The sequence below is a fragment of the Mobula hypostoma genome, chromosome 23 (assembly GCF_963921235.1).
Source record: "Mobula hypostoma chromosome 23, sMobHyp1.1, whole genome shotgun sequence".
NCBI lineage: Eukaryota > Metazoa > Chordata > Chondrichthyes > Myliobatiformes > Myliobatidae > Mobula > Mobula hypostoma.
Genome location: NC_086119.1, coordinates 3,360,123 through 3,377,535, shown reverse-complemented (window position 1 = coordinate 3,377,535; position 17,413 = coordinate 3,360,123). Strand labels below are relative to the sequence as shown.

Sequence of the window (17,413 nt, the reverse complement as noted above, 5' to 3'; positions counted from 1 at the left end):
TTTTGTAATGCAAGACATGATAGGTCAAACTAAAAATTAGTTTTGGCTGAAAGCAATTTGGATGACTATGTTTAAACAGTGACTATTACCATTTGCTCACAGTTCGACTCGTTCAGTGGGAAGGTCCATATTCAGTAATTCCGAAGGCAGCACTGAAGCAATTAACAATAAATCATGCAATGGGAATTTGCCAAAATACACACTAGCCACGTTGGCTGAGTTTCATCTTCATCACTACACTGGTAACACTCCCCAACTCTTCCTGCTCTGCACTGATGACTGCATTGGCACTGCCTCATGCCCCAGTGCTGAGCTCAATTTCATCAACTTTGCCTCCAGATTCCACCCTGCCCTTAAATTCATTCGGTGTATTTCTTTTTTTAAACATCTCTTTATTGCTTTTACAGAATGAAAAGAAAACACATTAGATCATCCATAGGTTTGAAAGTACAAAGTTAAAGAAAAGAAAAAATAAAATACATAAGAAATCAAAAGAAAACACACACAAAAAAAAGGAAACACCCCGCCATTAAAAAAAGCAGTCAATTCAGTTCATTACTTTCATCATCCTGAATATTGTTCTCCAGAAACGTGTAGAAAATGTCCCAAATTTCCTGAAATTTGCCAAGTTTGTTTTTTGTGATGTAGTTTATCTTTCCTGGAGCAAGATAAGAAGTCATTCCTTTCAGCCTTTGTGAGAGTCCACTGGTTGCTGGTTTCTTCCATGAATAGGCTATGCAGCGTTTGGCTTCCAAAAAACAAATCTTAAGCAGAGACCTTACATTTTTGGAGGTTACAAAGTCCTTTGGATAAATATTCAGAATACGTAATTTACGATCAAGGGGCATGTTTTATCCAATAATCTGACTAATCAAATCCAGCACCTTCTTCCAGAAGCAGATTATCCGGGGGCACTCCCACATACAATGGAACAGAGACCCCTTTTGATGATTACATTTAATGCGTGTCTGGAGTGTTGGGGTTAAAGTGATGCAACCTGACTGCAGTAATGTACTGTCTGGTTATCCTCTTGTAGTAATTTAGAATGAGTGTTCACTGATTGGGTTTGAACTAAGGAATAAGCTTCTGACCACTCTTCTTCTGACAGATTCTCATGCAAATCAGTTCTCCATGCTTGTAGTATGTTGTTTGATGACTCTTTGCATTTACTTGCAAACAAATTGTATAATACAGACACATGTCCCCTAGCTTCAGATAGTTTCAGAGTGATGTCTTCTAGGGCAAATAAAGGGGGGAGCTTCAAACTGTAACCTTGCATGGACATAATAAAACTTCGCAACTGAAGGTACTTAAAAAAGTGTTTTGTTGGAATTCCATATGTGGCTTTGAGTTCTTCAGGTGACATAAATGTATTGCCATTATAAAGATCAGACACCTTAGCTATGCCTTGGGTTGACCAAGTTTCAAAACCAGGGTCTGCTCTGCCGGGCCAGAAGCTATCATTACCAAAGATAGGAGTAAACTGGGATAACTGTGATGTCTCTCCCAAATACGCAAGAGCATCATGCCTAACCATTATTGTATTTTTTAAGGAAGGGTTTTTAGTTTGCTTGACCAGTTTTTTTCTTATCTGCTGAATACATATATAGTTCTAGAGGGATATTGATCCACTGGGATTCGGTGCATTTCTGTTACCTCCCTCCCCTTTCTCGATCTCTGTCTCCATCTATGGAGAAAAACTGTCTCCTGATATCCTTTATAAGCCTTTTGACTCTCACAGCTATCTTCACTATACCTCTTCCCACTGTCACTTGAAAACTGCTATTCCCTTCTCTCAGTTCCTCCATTTCCACCACATCTATTCTCAGGATTAGGCTTTCCATTCTCGAACATCTGAGATGTCCTTCTTTTTCAAAGAATAGGGTTTCTCTTCCTTCATCATTGATGCTACCCTCATCTGCATTGACTTTTTCCCCACACATCATAACAGGGATGGAGTTCCCCTTGTCCTTACCTATCACCCCAAGAGCCTCTACATCATTCTCCCCAATCTCTGCCATCTCCAACAGGATCATACTACCAAGTACATCTTTCCTCCCCTCCTCCACTCTCCTCAGGGATTGCTCCCTCCGTGACCTCGTTGTCCACTCTTCCCTTCCCACTGATCTCTCTCCCGGCACTTATCCCTGCAAGCAGAGGAAGTGCAACATCTGCCCATTGACCACCTTCCTCACCTCCACTCAAAGCCCAAACAGTACCACCAGGTGAGGCTACACTTCACCTGTGAGAGTCTGCTGGCGTCAGCTACTGCACCCAGTGCTCACATTGGTGAGACCCGATGTAGATTGGGGGACAGCATTGTCGAGCGATTTTGCTTCATCTGCCATGGAAAGCAGGATTTCCTGATGGCCACTTCAATTTGATTCCCCATTCGTATTCCGACATGTCGGTCCATGGCCTCCTGTACTGCAACATGACGAGGCCAAACTCAGGTTGGAGGAACAACACCTCATATTCGGTCTGGGTAGTCTCCAACCTGATGGCATGAAATTTGATTTCTCAAACTTCCAGTAACTTTCCCCCCACTTCCCCATTCTCTCTTTTTTCCATTCCTCATTCTGGTCACTACAACCCCTTCTCTTCTCCTCGCCTGCCCACCACCTCCCTCTGGTGCCCCTGCTCCTTCCCTTTCTCCCACTGTCCACTCTCCTCTCCTATCAGGTTCCTTCTTCAGCCTTTACTTCTTCCACTTATCACCTCCCAGCTTCTCACTCCACGCCCTACCCCACTCACCCATCTTCCCCCTCTCCTGGTCTCACCTCTCGCTGTGAAACGGAGACATCTCTTTTTCCCTTATGAGGGAGAGAGAGAGAGAGCCGGTGGTATGTCGAATTACCGGGTGAACGAGTAGTCTTTGGGGTACTGCAAGTCTGTGTCTTTATTGATGCTTTGCTGCAAGAGTGAGTGCTCGGTGGGGGGTGCCGATGCTTTTTTCTGGAGGGGGAGGGGTTCGTTGCTTTGCTGCTGCTTACGCATGGGAGGGGGAGCTGGCGGGGGCTTTGGGGTTCTAACATTTAACTGTCATTCATCTTTGGAGCACTCCTCTATTTTCGTGGATGGTTGTGAAGAAAAAGCATTTCAGGATGTATATTGTATACATTTCTCTGACATTAAATTGTACCTTGAAACCTATCAGCTGCCAGCTTGCACCCCTTCCCCTCCACTCCCACCCCCCACCTTCTTATTCCTGCTTCTTCTCTGCTCCTCACAAAGAATCTCATCCTGAAACATCGACTCCTTATTCCTTTTCATAGATGCTGCTTGACCTGCTGAGTTCCTCCAGCACTTTGTGTGCATTGCTCTGCATGTCTAGCATCTGCAGAATCTCCTGTGTTTCCGATCTTTCAGTAAGTTTTGGTCAAGCCCCACCCCAGGGGTCTGAGCAGATAACCCAGGCACAAACAGTGTCGTACAGGGATCTGTGGGATGGGGTATTGCACCAGGGTGCCCTCTGCTCCCTCAGGCAGTTATAAAAACATTACAAGAGCAGAGGAGTTAACCCTGATGTCCTATTAGTGAACTTGTAGATCACAGTTACTGCTGAAACATCAGGATATGACAAAAGCATCTTGAGATGATTGGATGAATTATTTTAAAGTTGAAGAGGCCTGATGGAGAGCGCGAGGCAGCTCACGTTTCATTCAATGACCTGACTTCAGTTCAAAATCAGAGAAACAAGACCCTTGGCCCATCTAGTCCATGCCAAACAGTTATTCTGGCCTATTCCCATCGACCCACACCTAGACCACAGCCCTCCGTACCCCTCTTATCAATGGATTTATCCAAACATCTCTGAAATGTTACAGCTGAACCCGCATCCACCACTTCCGCTGGCAGCTTATTCCACACTCTCACCACCCTCTGAGTGAAGATGTTCCCCCTCAAGTTCCCCTTGAACATTTCACCTTTCACCATTAAACTATGACCTCTAATTCGAGTCTCACCCAAACTTAGTGAAAAAAAGCTTGCTTGCATAATTTTGTAAACCTATATCAAATCTTCATTCATTTTCCTGTGCTCTAAGGAATAAAGTCCTAACCATACACCAATTGCAACACGGAAACAGGCCACCTCGGCCCTTCTAGTCCGTGCCGAACGCTTACTCTCACCTAGTCCCACCGACCTGCACTCAGCCCATAACCCTCTATTCCTTTCCTGTCCATATATCTATCCAATTTAACTTTAAATGACAACATCGAACCTGCCTCAACCACTTCTGCTGGAAGCTCATTCCACACAGCTACCACTCTCTGAGTAAAGTTCCCCCTCGTGTTACCCTTAAACTTTTGCCCTTTAACTCTCAACTCATGTCCTCTTGTTTAAATCTCCCCCACTCTCAATGGAAAAAGCCTATCCATGTCAACTCTATCTATCCCCCTCATCATTTTATTTTATTTTTTTACGTTTCTTTTCACCAGTTTATTTCTTCGAGCTCAGCCAGTGAGTGAACTTGGTCCTGTCATCAGGGGAGAAGCATTTTCATCCCTCCGGCCATTCAACAAGTTCACTCACTGTTCGACTTCCAGAATTATTACAACTTATAAGGCCACCAATGCAAAAAGAACAATCAGTTTGATAAACATTCCAGCCAAGTCAATGAACTATTGATACAAAAGAACAATCTGTCTGATAGACACTCCAGCCACTTTAATTAAAAAAAGGAATGTCCTATCTAGTTTGTTGGAGCCAAAACTTAATTACGAAGATAAGAACATCCACCAAATTTATGCTTTAATTAAGAAAGGAATGTCCTGTCTAATTTCCTTCAGGTACTGACTTTTGTCGAAACCAAAAGGTGCGAAAAATCAGGAGACACCTTATGTGGATCTGTGTGAACTTTAACCCTTATCTTGCTCCAAAGCAGCAGCTGTGAGACATTATTCAAACACGCTGCAGTCACTCACAAAATACACAGACATAGTGGGTACTTAACCCATTATTCACAGGAATCTGAGAATCCCCCAATTCCCTTAAACTTTATCATTCCCTCCTTTTTATCATTACATGATAACTTTTCAGAACAGACTGTCACTTCTACAACATAATACAAAACATACCCAACATGCTCCCTGTTCTACTTGCTTAGCGTAGCTATAGCAGAGGGACAGAAAAGTGTTAACCTGGGGGCCTCCCAAAACAGGGGCAGGTCCCCTTAGGGTCATTAAAATCATCATTAACCAATACATTTTTCAGTCCTTATCAGTTCCGCCAGTAACGTGTTTACAGTCCGTTCGATGTTTCCACTGGAGCTGCCCTTCCACCTTCACTGCAGTAGGTGTTGTCAGTAGCACCTTGTATGGTCCTTTCCACGTCGGTTCCAACTTCTTACCATCCCAGTTCTTAATCAGGACTAAATCTCCAGGCTCAATGGTGGAGTAGTCACTCTTAGGTTGGGTGTTGTCCTCTCGATAGGTCTGTCGTACCTGGGCCACCAAGGCTGCCTGCCCTGTGCCACTTCCACTCCATATGCGGCTCAATCAACAAGCTGCAAAAGCCCCCCTCATAATTTTAAATACCTCTATCAAGTCCCCCCTCAACCTTCTATGCTCCAAAGAATAAAGACCACCTATTCAACCTTTCCCTGTAACTCAGGTCCTGCAGACCTGGTAACATCTCTGAACTCTTTCAACCTTATTGACATCTTTCTTGTAGGTAGGTGACCAGAACTACACACAATACTCCAAATTAGGCCTCACCAGTGTCTTATACAACCTCAACATAACATCCCATCTCCTGCACTCAATACTTTGATCTATGAAGGCCAACGTGCCAAAAACTCCCTTTACAACCCTATCTAGCTTTGACGCACTTTCAAGGAATACAGATCCATTCCCAGATCCCAAAATGTTTTGAGCTGCAGAGAAAGGGAGAAATGAGGGGACACCAAAATAGCAAGATGGGGAATCACAGTGGCAGGCAGGAGAGTGGAATCCATAGAAAGTTGTAACACAACCCCCACCCCTAAAACACCCATCTCCCACCACACCACACAGATGTTCCACACTCCCGGAGCAGCAGATCGTCTACCTTGGGTGGTGGTCTCGCCGTTGGTTCCAGACAAGGTGACAACGCCTTTATCAACCTGGAAATACATAACAGTTTAGTCCAAGAACCCTTGGATTAGAAGTACAACATTGACATTTATAATTGGTGTGCAATGTTCACAGGAAAAAAATTAAACTCACATCACTCTCAAAGAATCATTCCTTATCACAGAGAAAATTTTAATGTAAGAATCTGAAGACCTTACACAGTGGGTGGGAGGAGTGTCATAGAACAGAGGGATCTGGGAGTACATAGCCATCATTCCTTGAAAGTAGCATTACAAGTAGATATGGTCTTAAATAAAGCTTTTGGCATCACACACAAAATGCTGGGGGAACTCAGCAGGCTAGGCAGCATCGATGGAAGAGAGTGAACAGTCGACGTTTTGAGCCGAATCCTTTGCCAGGACTCCGACAGTCCTGCTGAAAGGTCTCGGCATGAAACGTTGACTGCAGTCTTTTCCATTGATGCTGCCTGGCCTGCTGAGTTCCTCCAGCATTTTATGTGCGTTGCTTTGGATTTCCAACATCTGCAAAACTTCTCATGTTTGTGAAAGCTTTTGGCATGTTGGCCTTCATAAATCAGAGTGCAGGAGTTGGGATGTTACGTTGACGTTAATGAGGCCTGATTTGGAGTATTGTGTGCTGTTCTGGTCACCTGCCTACAGGAAAGATGTCAATAAGATTGAAAGAGTACAGAGAAAAGTTACAAGGATGTTGGTGGGTCTTGAGGACCTGAGTTATAGGGAAAGACTGAACAGGTTAGGGCTTCATTCCCTGGAGTGTAGGAGAATGAGAGGAGATTTGATAGAGGTGTACAACATTATGTATGAGGGGTATGGATAGGGTAAGTGCAAGCAGGCTTTTTCCACTGAGGTTGTGCAAGACTACAACCAGAGGTCATGGGTTAAGGGTGAAAGGTGAAATGTTTAAGGGGAGGGTGTGAGAGTGTGGAATGAGCTGACAGTGGAATTGGTGGACATGTCAATTGTAACATTCGGAACACAGAACAGCACAGTACAGGCCCTTTGGCCCACAAAGTACCCACCAAGACCAATCCAACCCTTCCCTCTCATATAGCCTTCATTTTTCTATCATCCATTTTAATATCTAAAAGTCTCTTAAATGTCCCTAATGTATTTACCTCTACCACCATACACCACCACTCTCTCTGTAAAAAATCCTACCTCTGACATCCCCCCTATACTTTCTTCCAATCACCTTAAAATTATGTCCCTCCTTCCTATTAGCCATCTCCACCCTGGGAAAAAGTCTCCCACTGTCCACTCAATCAATACCTTTTATCATCCTCCTTCACTCCAAAGGGAAAAGCCCTAGCTCACTCAACCTGTCCTCATACGACATGCGCTCTAATCCAGGCAGCATCCTGGTAAATCTTCCACATCCTACCAATAATGAGGTGACCAGAACTGAACCAATACTCCATGTGGTCTAACCAGGGTTTTATAGAACTACAACATTACCCCACAGCTCTTGAATTTGATCACCCAACTAATGAAGGCCAACACACCATATGCCTTTTTAACCAGCCTATCAACTTGTGCTGCAACTTTGAGGGATCTATGGATGTGGACTCCTAAATCCCTCTGTTTCTCCACACTGCTAACAATTCTGCCATAAACCCTGTACTCTGCCTTCAAGTTCGACCTTCCAAAGTGAATCACTTCACACTCTTCTGGCTTTTACTCTATCTGCCACGTCTCATCTGCCCAGCTCTACATCCTATCAATGTCCCATTGTAACTCTCAGCAGCTTTCCACACTCTGCACAACTACTTAAGCAAAGTTTGGATAGGCACATGGATGGAATGGGTATGGAGGGCTGTGGTCTGGGTACGGGTCACACTGGACCAGATGGTAGGTCAGCGGGTCAGGGGGAATGACCCAGGGTCTCAGGCTGTCACACTGGACCAGGCAGCAGGTCAGCGGGTCAGGGTCGCAAACTTTGGGGCAGCATGCCGAGTTCCTCTGCTGGCGCTGGAACACTTGGTGAGATTTGCGGCCTAACGCCAGCACATCCTCGGGTTGTGCTGGGCTTCCTCCGGCTGCTCTGGTTTCCTCGCACATCCCAGAAACGTGTGGGTTAGTAAGTTGTGGGCAAGCTACAGAGTCAGAGTCAGAGAGACATAACACTACAGGAAAGAACCAGGCCTATCGGCCCATCTAGTCTGTGCTGATCCATTAATCTGCCTTGTCCCATTGACCTGTGCCCAGACCAGACACCATACCCCTCCTGTGTTGGCACCAGAAGCATGGCAACACTTGCCAGCTGCCCAGCACAATCCTCACCGATTTGACACAAACAATGTACTTGAATGTACATTTGACAAATGAAGCTAATCTTTAAAAATCTCTTTATGTTCTGTCTATGGTGCTCAGTGGTTAGGAATTCATTTCATCTCATCTCAGTCCTACTTCTCGGGGAGGCAACAATCACTGTCACCGTTATTTACTTAATTCATTTAGAGAGACAGTGCAGACCAGGCGTTTCCAGCCCCAGCAACTCACCTATTAAACCCTAGCCCAATCACAGGACAATTTACAATGACAGTTACCCTACTAAGCCGTATGTCTTTGGAATGTGGGAAGAAATCGGAGCACCCGGAGGAAACCCATGCAGTCACGGGGAGACATACAAACTCCTTACAGAGGAACCAGATTTGAATTCTGAAACTCCGGTATGCCCTGGGCTGTAATCGTGTCCTGGGAACCACCACCACGTTGGCATGATGCCATGAGTTGCCCAAGAAGAGGCCTGAGCCATGTACCTTGATCCCTGCCAGAATGTTCTTCTCTTTAATGACGTTAATGAAGGGCGTCCCGTCATCAGTGCTCTGGTACAGAGTCTCGTGGAAGAAGATAACGCCCCCGATATAGTTCTTGATCCGGTCATCAGCCGTCATCAGGATCTGCCGGTAGAAACGGCGATTTTCCTCCGTATTCTCCACACCGATTTGGGTCAGGCGCTTGGCCATGCTCCCTGTGCAATGGAAGAGAAGGTCTCAGGTCAAAATTAAAACTAGCAGACTGTTCATTGGAGAGTGACAGAGCAAGGACATCTTCAGAAGGCAGAATGCATCATGAAGGACCCCCATCACCCAGGACAAACCCTCTTCTCATTGTTACCATCAGGGAGGGGGTACAGGGGACTGAAGGCACACACTCATCGATTCAGGAACAGCTTCTTCCCCTCTGCCATCGATTTCTGAATGGACATTGAACACAGCCTCACTATTTTGCTCCCTGTTTTCACTGTTTATCTTTTTTATCTTCTTATTGTAACTTTTTTAGGTCTTGTGCTGTGCTGCTGCCACAGAACAATAAATTTCATGCCGTTTGTCAGACATAATAAACCTGTCTGGTTTTCTCAGGTTTCTGGACATATACACACACAGTTACACACAATAGTCACTTCGACGACATCCCTCTGCCCATCACCAATACCACACATGCTGGAGAGAACATGACAGTGTAGACTAACCCACAGATTCATCAGCAGCCAAGATGCCCTTTCCGGGTGACACAATCTGCAGGGCAATATCATTTAATTCCTTCTTCTGCTCAGGAGAAAGCGCTGGAAATTGGTGCGTCATCTTCAAACGGTCCGTGCCCAAAGCTGCAAGAGAGTGCAAAATTTGCAGGTTAGTACTACGTTGGTGATTCAGAAACAGAGCTATAAAACCCTCAGACATAGGAGCATTCAGACCATCGAGTGATTTATTATCCCTCTCAACCCCATTCTCCCCATAACCTTTGACATACTGACTAATCAAGAACCTATCAACTTCTGCTTTAAATATACCTAATGAGTTGTCCTCCACAACCGTCTGTGGAAATGAATTCCATAGATTCACCACTCTCTGGCTAAAGAAATTCCTCCTCATCTCCGTTCTGACGAGACATCCCTGTATTCTGAGGCTCTGCCCTATGATTCCTCACTGTAGGAAACATTCTCCCCATATCCACTCTTATCTGAACCTTTCAATATTCCATAGGTGTCAGTGGATTCCCCCTGCCATGCTTCTAAACTCCGGCAAGTACAGGTCCAGAGCCATCATCCGCTCCTCATACATTAACTCTTGCATTCCCAGAATTCTTCTTGTGACCTCCTCTGGATCTTCTTCAATGTCAGCACATCTTTTCTTAGGTAGGGGTCCCAAATTGCTCACAATACTCCGAGACATAAATCCTCAGCATTACATCCTTGCTTTTATATTCTAGTTGTCTCAAAATTAAATCCCCTGCACTTTCCACCCCAAGCAACAACAGGGCTTAGCCCCCCACACCCCAGATCAGGGTCACATGAAACCACGGGAACAGGTGATGGATGTATGAGCAGCTGGTACATATCACGAGTCCTGGTTATGTGACCACTGACACTAGGCAGACAATCTCTGAGGGGTATTGATAAAAGCTGGGGCTACCCATCTTGTAAAGGAACATCAGTCCTACGTGGCCAGTTACTGAGACGGTGATCTCTGGTTTGAGCCATGCTAGCCAAAGGAACATTGTAAGAATTTTGTACATTTCAATGACATCCTCTCTCATTCTGTTAAACTCTAGAGAGTACCAGAGGGTGCATTCTGCCTAACCCTACTCATAGGACAGTCCCACCAATTCAGTCTATGCCCTCTAACAAGTAAACACTTCCTCGGGGAGGGAGGCCTGGCCTGTGGACAACATTTCACACCTCTGTCCACACTTCCCACTACTTTGCTAAAGCAGCTGGCATAATCAAACAAATCTTCCACACTGCATATTCTCCTTTCTCCCCTCTCCCATCGGGCAGAAGATACAAAAGCCTGAAAGCACGTCCCACCAGGATCAAGGACAGATGTTATAAAACTATTGAACAGTTCCCTAGTCTGAAGCAAGATGGCAGCACTGCGGGACATGAACAACTTCAGGGACTACAGGTTTACCCCATCAGCGAGCTGCTCCTTGGCAAAGGAGCTGGACTTGGTGCAAATCTTGTTCCTACCTGCTACAGTGAGGCTTCGGAATTGTGTGAAGGCAGTGCACAATCCAACAGTGAGTGATTGTCTTGGTCATTTCTCTTGCCATTGCAAGACCCTGTTGGAAATTGGCAGTGTAAAATGGTGCAGGTCCATTTCCCTTGTTTATTGGAGAGACGGGCGGCAGGGGAGCTGTGTGGCCTTGGTTGCAGTGCAGCTGTGGCCTCAAGCCAGAGGCTTGCCTGTTGCAGCAGTCCAGGAGAACAGATGCCAGCAGCGGTGTCCATGCTAGGCTGGGGATTAGCCCCTCTTGTTGGTGCTGCCCTCTGCTGTTTGCTTGGTGGAATGGCAAGCTGGATTGCATATTTGTCTGCCTACCACTAACTGTTTGTTCTTGCCAAAAACACCCATAAACCTTCAACTTACAGAACATGTCTCTCAGGCAATTGGGCTATATATATATATATATTTTGTGTGTACTATACTATATGTTTACTTGCTATTGTATATGTGCTATATGTGCCTTGTGCTGTGCACGACTGCTGGTTCTGTGATTTGCACCTTGGCTCCAGACGGATGCTGTTTTGTTTGGCTGTATTCATGTGTATGGTTGAGTGACAATTAAATTTTAACTGGTGTGATTGACCTCACAATCTACCTCGTTAAGACCTTGCACCTTAGTGCACTGCAGGCAGACAATTTCTCAGTAACGGTAACACTTTATTCTGCATTGTTACTGGTTTCCCTGTATGCCCTCATTGCACTGTGTAATGCATTGATCTGTATTGGATGGCATGCAAACAAAGTTTTTCTCTGTAGCTCAGTAAATGTGACAGTAGTAAACCAATTTACCTGTTCATTTCATGAAGTTGTGCAATAATCCTCTTGCAACACAAAAAGCCAAAATACTGTTTCCCCTCCCAATTGTTCAGTGCAGGTATGATCAGCCCTCTCAGCACTGCATCACGCATCAGGGTAAATCGCAAACTCACTGACCAATTTGTAAAACGCAAACTCAGTGACTTAGGAACAGCTTCCCCTGCCATCAGATTTCTGAATGGCACATAAACACCACATCACTATTTTGCTGTTTGTTTATTTTTTCTATTTTTCTTTATATTTGCTCTGTGGAGTGAAGGAGGATGAGAGTGATTTGATAGAGGTGTACAAGATGATAAGAGGCAAAGATTAAGTGGACAGAGATTTTTTTCCCAGGGTGGAAATGGCATAATTTTATGGTGACTGGAGGGAGGTACGGGGTGGAGTGGATGTCAGAGGTAGGTTCTTTACACGGAGAGTGGTGGGTGAGGGGAACACATTGCCAGCGGTGGTGGTAGTGCCAGATACTTTAAGAGACTCAGAAAAATGGAGATTCTGTGGGAGGGGAAGGTTAGATTGATCTTGGAGTAGGTTAGAATGTTGGCACAGCATTGTGGGCTGAATGTTCTGTTATTGTAATTTATAGTGATTATTATGAATTACACTGCACTGCTGCCACAAAACAACAAAGTTCATGACATACGTCGGTGAAAATAAACCTGATTCTGATTCTGTACTGACGGGAACATTATCACACCCAGAGAAGGGCTGTCAGTCGTAGGTTTCAGAGAATATAGAACAGTACAGCACAGGAACAGTGATCCAATGGCTAACTAAACTCTTCTGCCTATACAATGTCCTTATCCTTCCATTTGCCTCACATTCATGTGCCTATCTAAATATTCCCAATGTATATGCCTCACCCTGTGTAAAAAAACTTGCCCCTCACATTACCTTTGAAGTTACCCCCCCCCCCTCACCTTAGAATGCATGGCCTCCGGTATTAGACATTTCAACCCTGGGAAAAGGATACTGTCTGTCCACTCTATCTGTGCCTCTCATAATCTTTAAAACTTCAATGAGGTCTTCAGTATCTGTAAAAGTGGAAACGGAGCTCCAGGGAGGAGACAGCAGAGATTTGAATCACCAGTGGCAAAGTGAGGAAAGCTGGAGAGTGTCCAGATGCCAGAACTGTGAGAACACAGAAGAGGGAGATGGAGAGCAGTGGAGATTACAGCAATGGGAACGGCAAGGACAAATAAGGATTTGGAACGGATAGTAAGGATTTTAAATAACAAGGGTTCTGCTTAACTCTGACAGTGCAGATCTATAAATATCTATGGGGTCACAAGACTTAGACAAGCAGAGAGAGGGGCAGGGGAGACTCAGATCAGAGAGAGGGTCAGGGGAGATTCAGTCAGAGACACGGACAGACAGTCAGAGAGGGGCAGGGGAGATTCAGATCTGGGACAAAGACAGACAGAGAGAGGGGCAGGGGAGATTCAGTCAGAGACACGGACAGACAGACAGAGAGAGGGTCAGGGGAGATTCAATCAGAGACATGGACAGACAGAGAGAGGTGCAGGGGAGATTCAGTCAGAGACACGGACAGACAGTCAGAGAGAGGGACAGCGGAGATTCAGATCGGGACAAGGACAGACAGAGAGGGGCAGGGGAGATTCAGTCAGGGCCAGACAGACAGAGAGAGGGGCAGGGGAGATTCAGTCAGAGACAGACAGACAGAGAGAGGGGCGGGGAGATTCAGTCAGAGACAGACAGACAGACAGAGAGAGGGGCAGGGAAGATTCAGTCAGGGAGAGGGACAGGGGAAATTCAGTCAGAGAGAGGGACGGGGAGATTCAGTTAGAGACACGGACAGACAGAGAGAGGGGCAGGGGAGATTCAGATCAGGAGACAGATAGCGAGTCTGCCACAGTGGAAATAGAGCCAGGACATGAATGAGGGCATCTACAACAAACAAGAGAATGGACTGTGTCCGATGGAATGAAGGTCAGAGTGGAAATCAAAGACATATCCCTGATGCATTCAGAGATCCACCAGGGAGTGGGAAGGAGTCAGAACCAAGGAGCGGGATTAGTGACTGCAGTCAGCACAAAGCTTCAGGGCACCGGCAATCCCATTCAATTCTCACCGCTGTCTGTAAGGAGTTTGTACATTCTCCCTGTGACCATGTTGGTTTTCTCCAGGTGCTCTGGCTTCCTCTCCTCCCCCCCCCCCCCACATTCTCATTTACTGTTGTTGGAAAGCCTGATGATACTTGTAGGCTGCCCCCAGCACATCCGCGGACTGTGTTTGGTTGTTGACACTAATGAGGCATTTCACTGTGTTTTGATGTACATGTGACAAAGATCATCTTTAAGATGTTCTGTGGAGACTCAGCCTGTGCAGGGGAAAGGAAAGGGTGAATAAACCAGAAGTATTCTGGAGACAAAAGATAGGAGGCCCACTCTGATGCTTGCACAAGCTTTGACTTGTTTATGAGCCGGGGTCTGAATACTGATGCAGTCTGCCTCTCTGCACGCAGCTCCCTGCCTCCTTCCCTCTCCGCTTGGCTGAGGCTCGGACGCCAGTGTACCCAAATGGATTACCTCCTCCTTGTCCTCCATTTTCTTGGTCTGGCAGACGTTTTAACCGTTTTTGCTGTGATGGCCAGTTCTGACCACCTTGTGTCTGGTGTAAGAATTCCCCCGTTACCGTAACCCTGCATTTCGTATTCTTGCAATTGGAATTATTGCCACATGAACCGTGAAACGCTTGTCTTGCAACCTGTTCATATTGATCACATCATTACGCAGTGCATTGGACTGGAATACGGTAAAACAGTAATAAAGTGTGAACGCTACTGAGCAGTGTGGGTAAACAGTAAAACGCAGGATTATAACGAGTACAGTCCTGTGCAGAAGTCTGAGGCACACGAGATTTTTTATATGGTTCCAGATGTATGGCTTCCATGGAGCCCTGATCTCAACATTACTGAGCCTGTCTGGGATTACCTGGGCAGACAGAAGCTAGCGAGATGGCCAAAGTCTGCAGAACTGTAGCAAGTTCTCCAAAATGCTTAGAACAACCTACCAGCCGATTTTCTTATAAATACTGCATGCCAATATCCCCAGGAGAACTGGTGCAGTTTTAAAGGCAAAAGGTGGTCACACCAAGCATTATTACAGTCTTATAGGAGACTCTGTATGGTCTTATAGGAGAATGAGGCTGAGAGGGAAACGGATTAGCCATGATGAAATGGCTGAGCAGACTTGATGGGCGAAATGGCCTAATTCTGCTCCTATATCTTATGGTCTCACACCAAATATTGATTTGAATTAGTTTTTTATTGTTTACTGTCATTTAAAGTTTGTTTTTTTAAATATTTAGAAACTTAATTTGATTATTTTTGAAAGCATCTTTGCTTTACAGAATTTTGTTTACATATGCTGAAGACTTTAACACAGCACAGTAGATTATGAGGCCAAGAGTCCTTCTATGTTTTACATTAGAGTCCAGCACAGTACAGGCCCTTCGGCCTACAATGTTGTGCCAAGCCTTTAATGTACTCTGATCAATCTAATCCATCCCTCCCACATAGCCCTCCATTTTTCTATCACCCATCTGCCTTCTATCATCCAAGAGTCCCTTAAACGCCCCTAATATATCTGTCTCTACCACCATCCCTGGCAGGGTGTTCTACGCCCTCACCAGTCTCTGTGTAAACAAAACCTAACTCAACAACCTCCTACAATTACTTCTAAATTTTGCCCCCTCCTATTGGTGATTTCCACCTGGGAGAGTCTCTGGCTCTCCACTCAATCTATGCCTCTTATGGTTCACCTCTATCGAGTCACCTTGTTCTACCTCAGTGCACTTTGATTTGTACAGACAGTGCTCAGCACAAACCTTTCACTGTTTCATGGTACAATTAACAGTAATAAACTAATTTACTGGTTCACAGATCTCCTTTGTCAACAGAGTACTCCCGATCTCAGACTCTCAGGCATAGGAGCCCAAGTTGAAGCATAACTGAGACATGAGGGATTGCAGGTTTTGACTCTAAACTTTGATGATTCCCTCCCCCCACCACAGACTTCTCACCCACTCCGGAACACAGACACTGTTCAACACAACACAGATTCCTTGCCCCCACCCTTAAACACACTGTTCGACCCCAGAAGATTCTTTCACCCCTCACTCCCCAACACAGATGCTGCTCGACACCAACGGGACCAGAGGGACATCCAAAATCAAGGAGGAGCGTCTTAGAACTGAGCCCCCGTCTGAGTGGGAGCCAGTTCCAGACAATCAATGCAGGGGTGACTGGCTGTCAGTTGAAAGTAAATTTACTATCAAAGTGTGTATATATGATCACCAGCTACAACCTGAGATTCATTTACTTGCAGGCATTCACAAGAAAAAAATAAAGAAATACAATAGAACCCAGATAAAACAGATGAAGGGAGACTGGCAAACAAGCAATGTACAAGAGAAGGTAAAGGATGTATAATATTGAGTAAATGGTTTGTAAAGGAGTCTTTGCGATCTAGTGCACAGGCAGACCTTGGGGAGGATAGTAGAGTGGTCAGATCTGATGGTAGCCAAACAAGGACAGGAGGGTTACAGACCTGAGGGATGAGATGGAATGAATGGGCAGAGCCCGTCTCCAGTAGTGGGGGAGTCTAGGACCCAGAAGACTTGGTCTCAGAACAGCAATGAAGAGGAATTTCTTTAGCCAGAGGGTGGTGAATCTGTGGAAATTCATTACCACAGACGGCTGTGGAGGTCAAGTCATTGGGTAGATTTAAACCGGAGGTTGATAGGTTCTTGATTAGTCAGGGCATCAAAGGTTATGGGGAGAAGGCAGGAGAATGGGGTTAGAGGGAGAATGGATTGGCCAGGACCAGCATTTGTCAAGGATACAGAGGGCAGCAGTTACTCCTCAACAACAGTCAGCTACAGACAATTCTCAGTGTTAGCTGTTGGGTCGACAGGGACAGGGTGGGGGCTGGAATAGGGCTGGGTACAACACTCACATATAGGTCCCAGTTAGAAATCGTGTGGGGAGGGAGGTCCAATACTTCAGGAAGGTGTCATCCATCATTAAGGACACTCCACACTCCCTACCCAGGACATGTCCTCTTCTCATTCCTACCATCAGGGAGGAGGTACAGGAGCCTGAAGGCACACACTCAACATTTCAAGAACAGCTTCTTCCCCTCCGCCATCAGATTTCTGAATGGTCTGTGATCATGAACAGACACAGATTTCCATGGGCAGTGGTCAGTGGTCAGTGGTCAGGGAAAACCAGCTCCTGTGGTCACTTTCAGCAACAGAACTCCTGGCTGCTGTGAAACTCCGGGGGGGGGGGGCAGGGGGAAGTGGGATAACTGGGGCCGCCCTGAGACTGAGTACATGATGTGTCAGCGTTGGCAAATCCAGCACAGAATGGTGAATGGTGTGATAGACAAAGAGGCTTTCCATTACACAGCTGCCACAGACTCTTCAAAACACTTGATGGGCAAGGGACAGTAATAGTGACCAGATGCAT

The 17,413-nt window shown here is 45.6% G+C and overlaps 1 protein-coding gene across 1 annotated transcript in view; it reads right to left on the bottom strand.

The window, feature by feature from the left end:
- Positions 1-17,413, bottom strand: part of LOC134336965 (fructose-bisphosphate aldolase C-like) — a 31,805-nt gene that overhangs the window by 9,333 nt on the left and 5,059 nt on the right. The window contains exons 2-4 of the mRNA XM_063031693.1: positions 9,567-9,701; positions 8,854-9,065; positions 6,049-6,103 (exon numbers count right to left, since the gene is read on the bottom strand). Of these exons, the coding sequence (XP_062887763.1) occupies positions 6,049-6,103; positions 8,854-9,065; positions 9,567-9,678 (379 nt within the window). The 5' untranslated portion in view covers positions 9,679-9,701. The remainder of the gene's footprint in view (positions 1-6,048; positions 6,104-8,853; positions 9,066-9,566; positions 9,702-17,413) is intronic.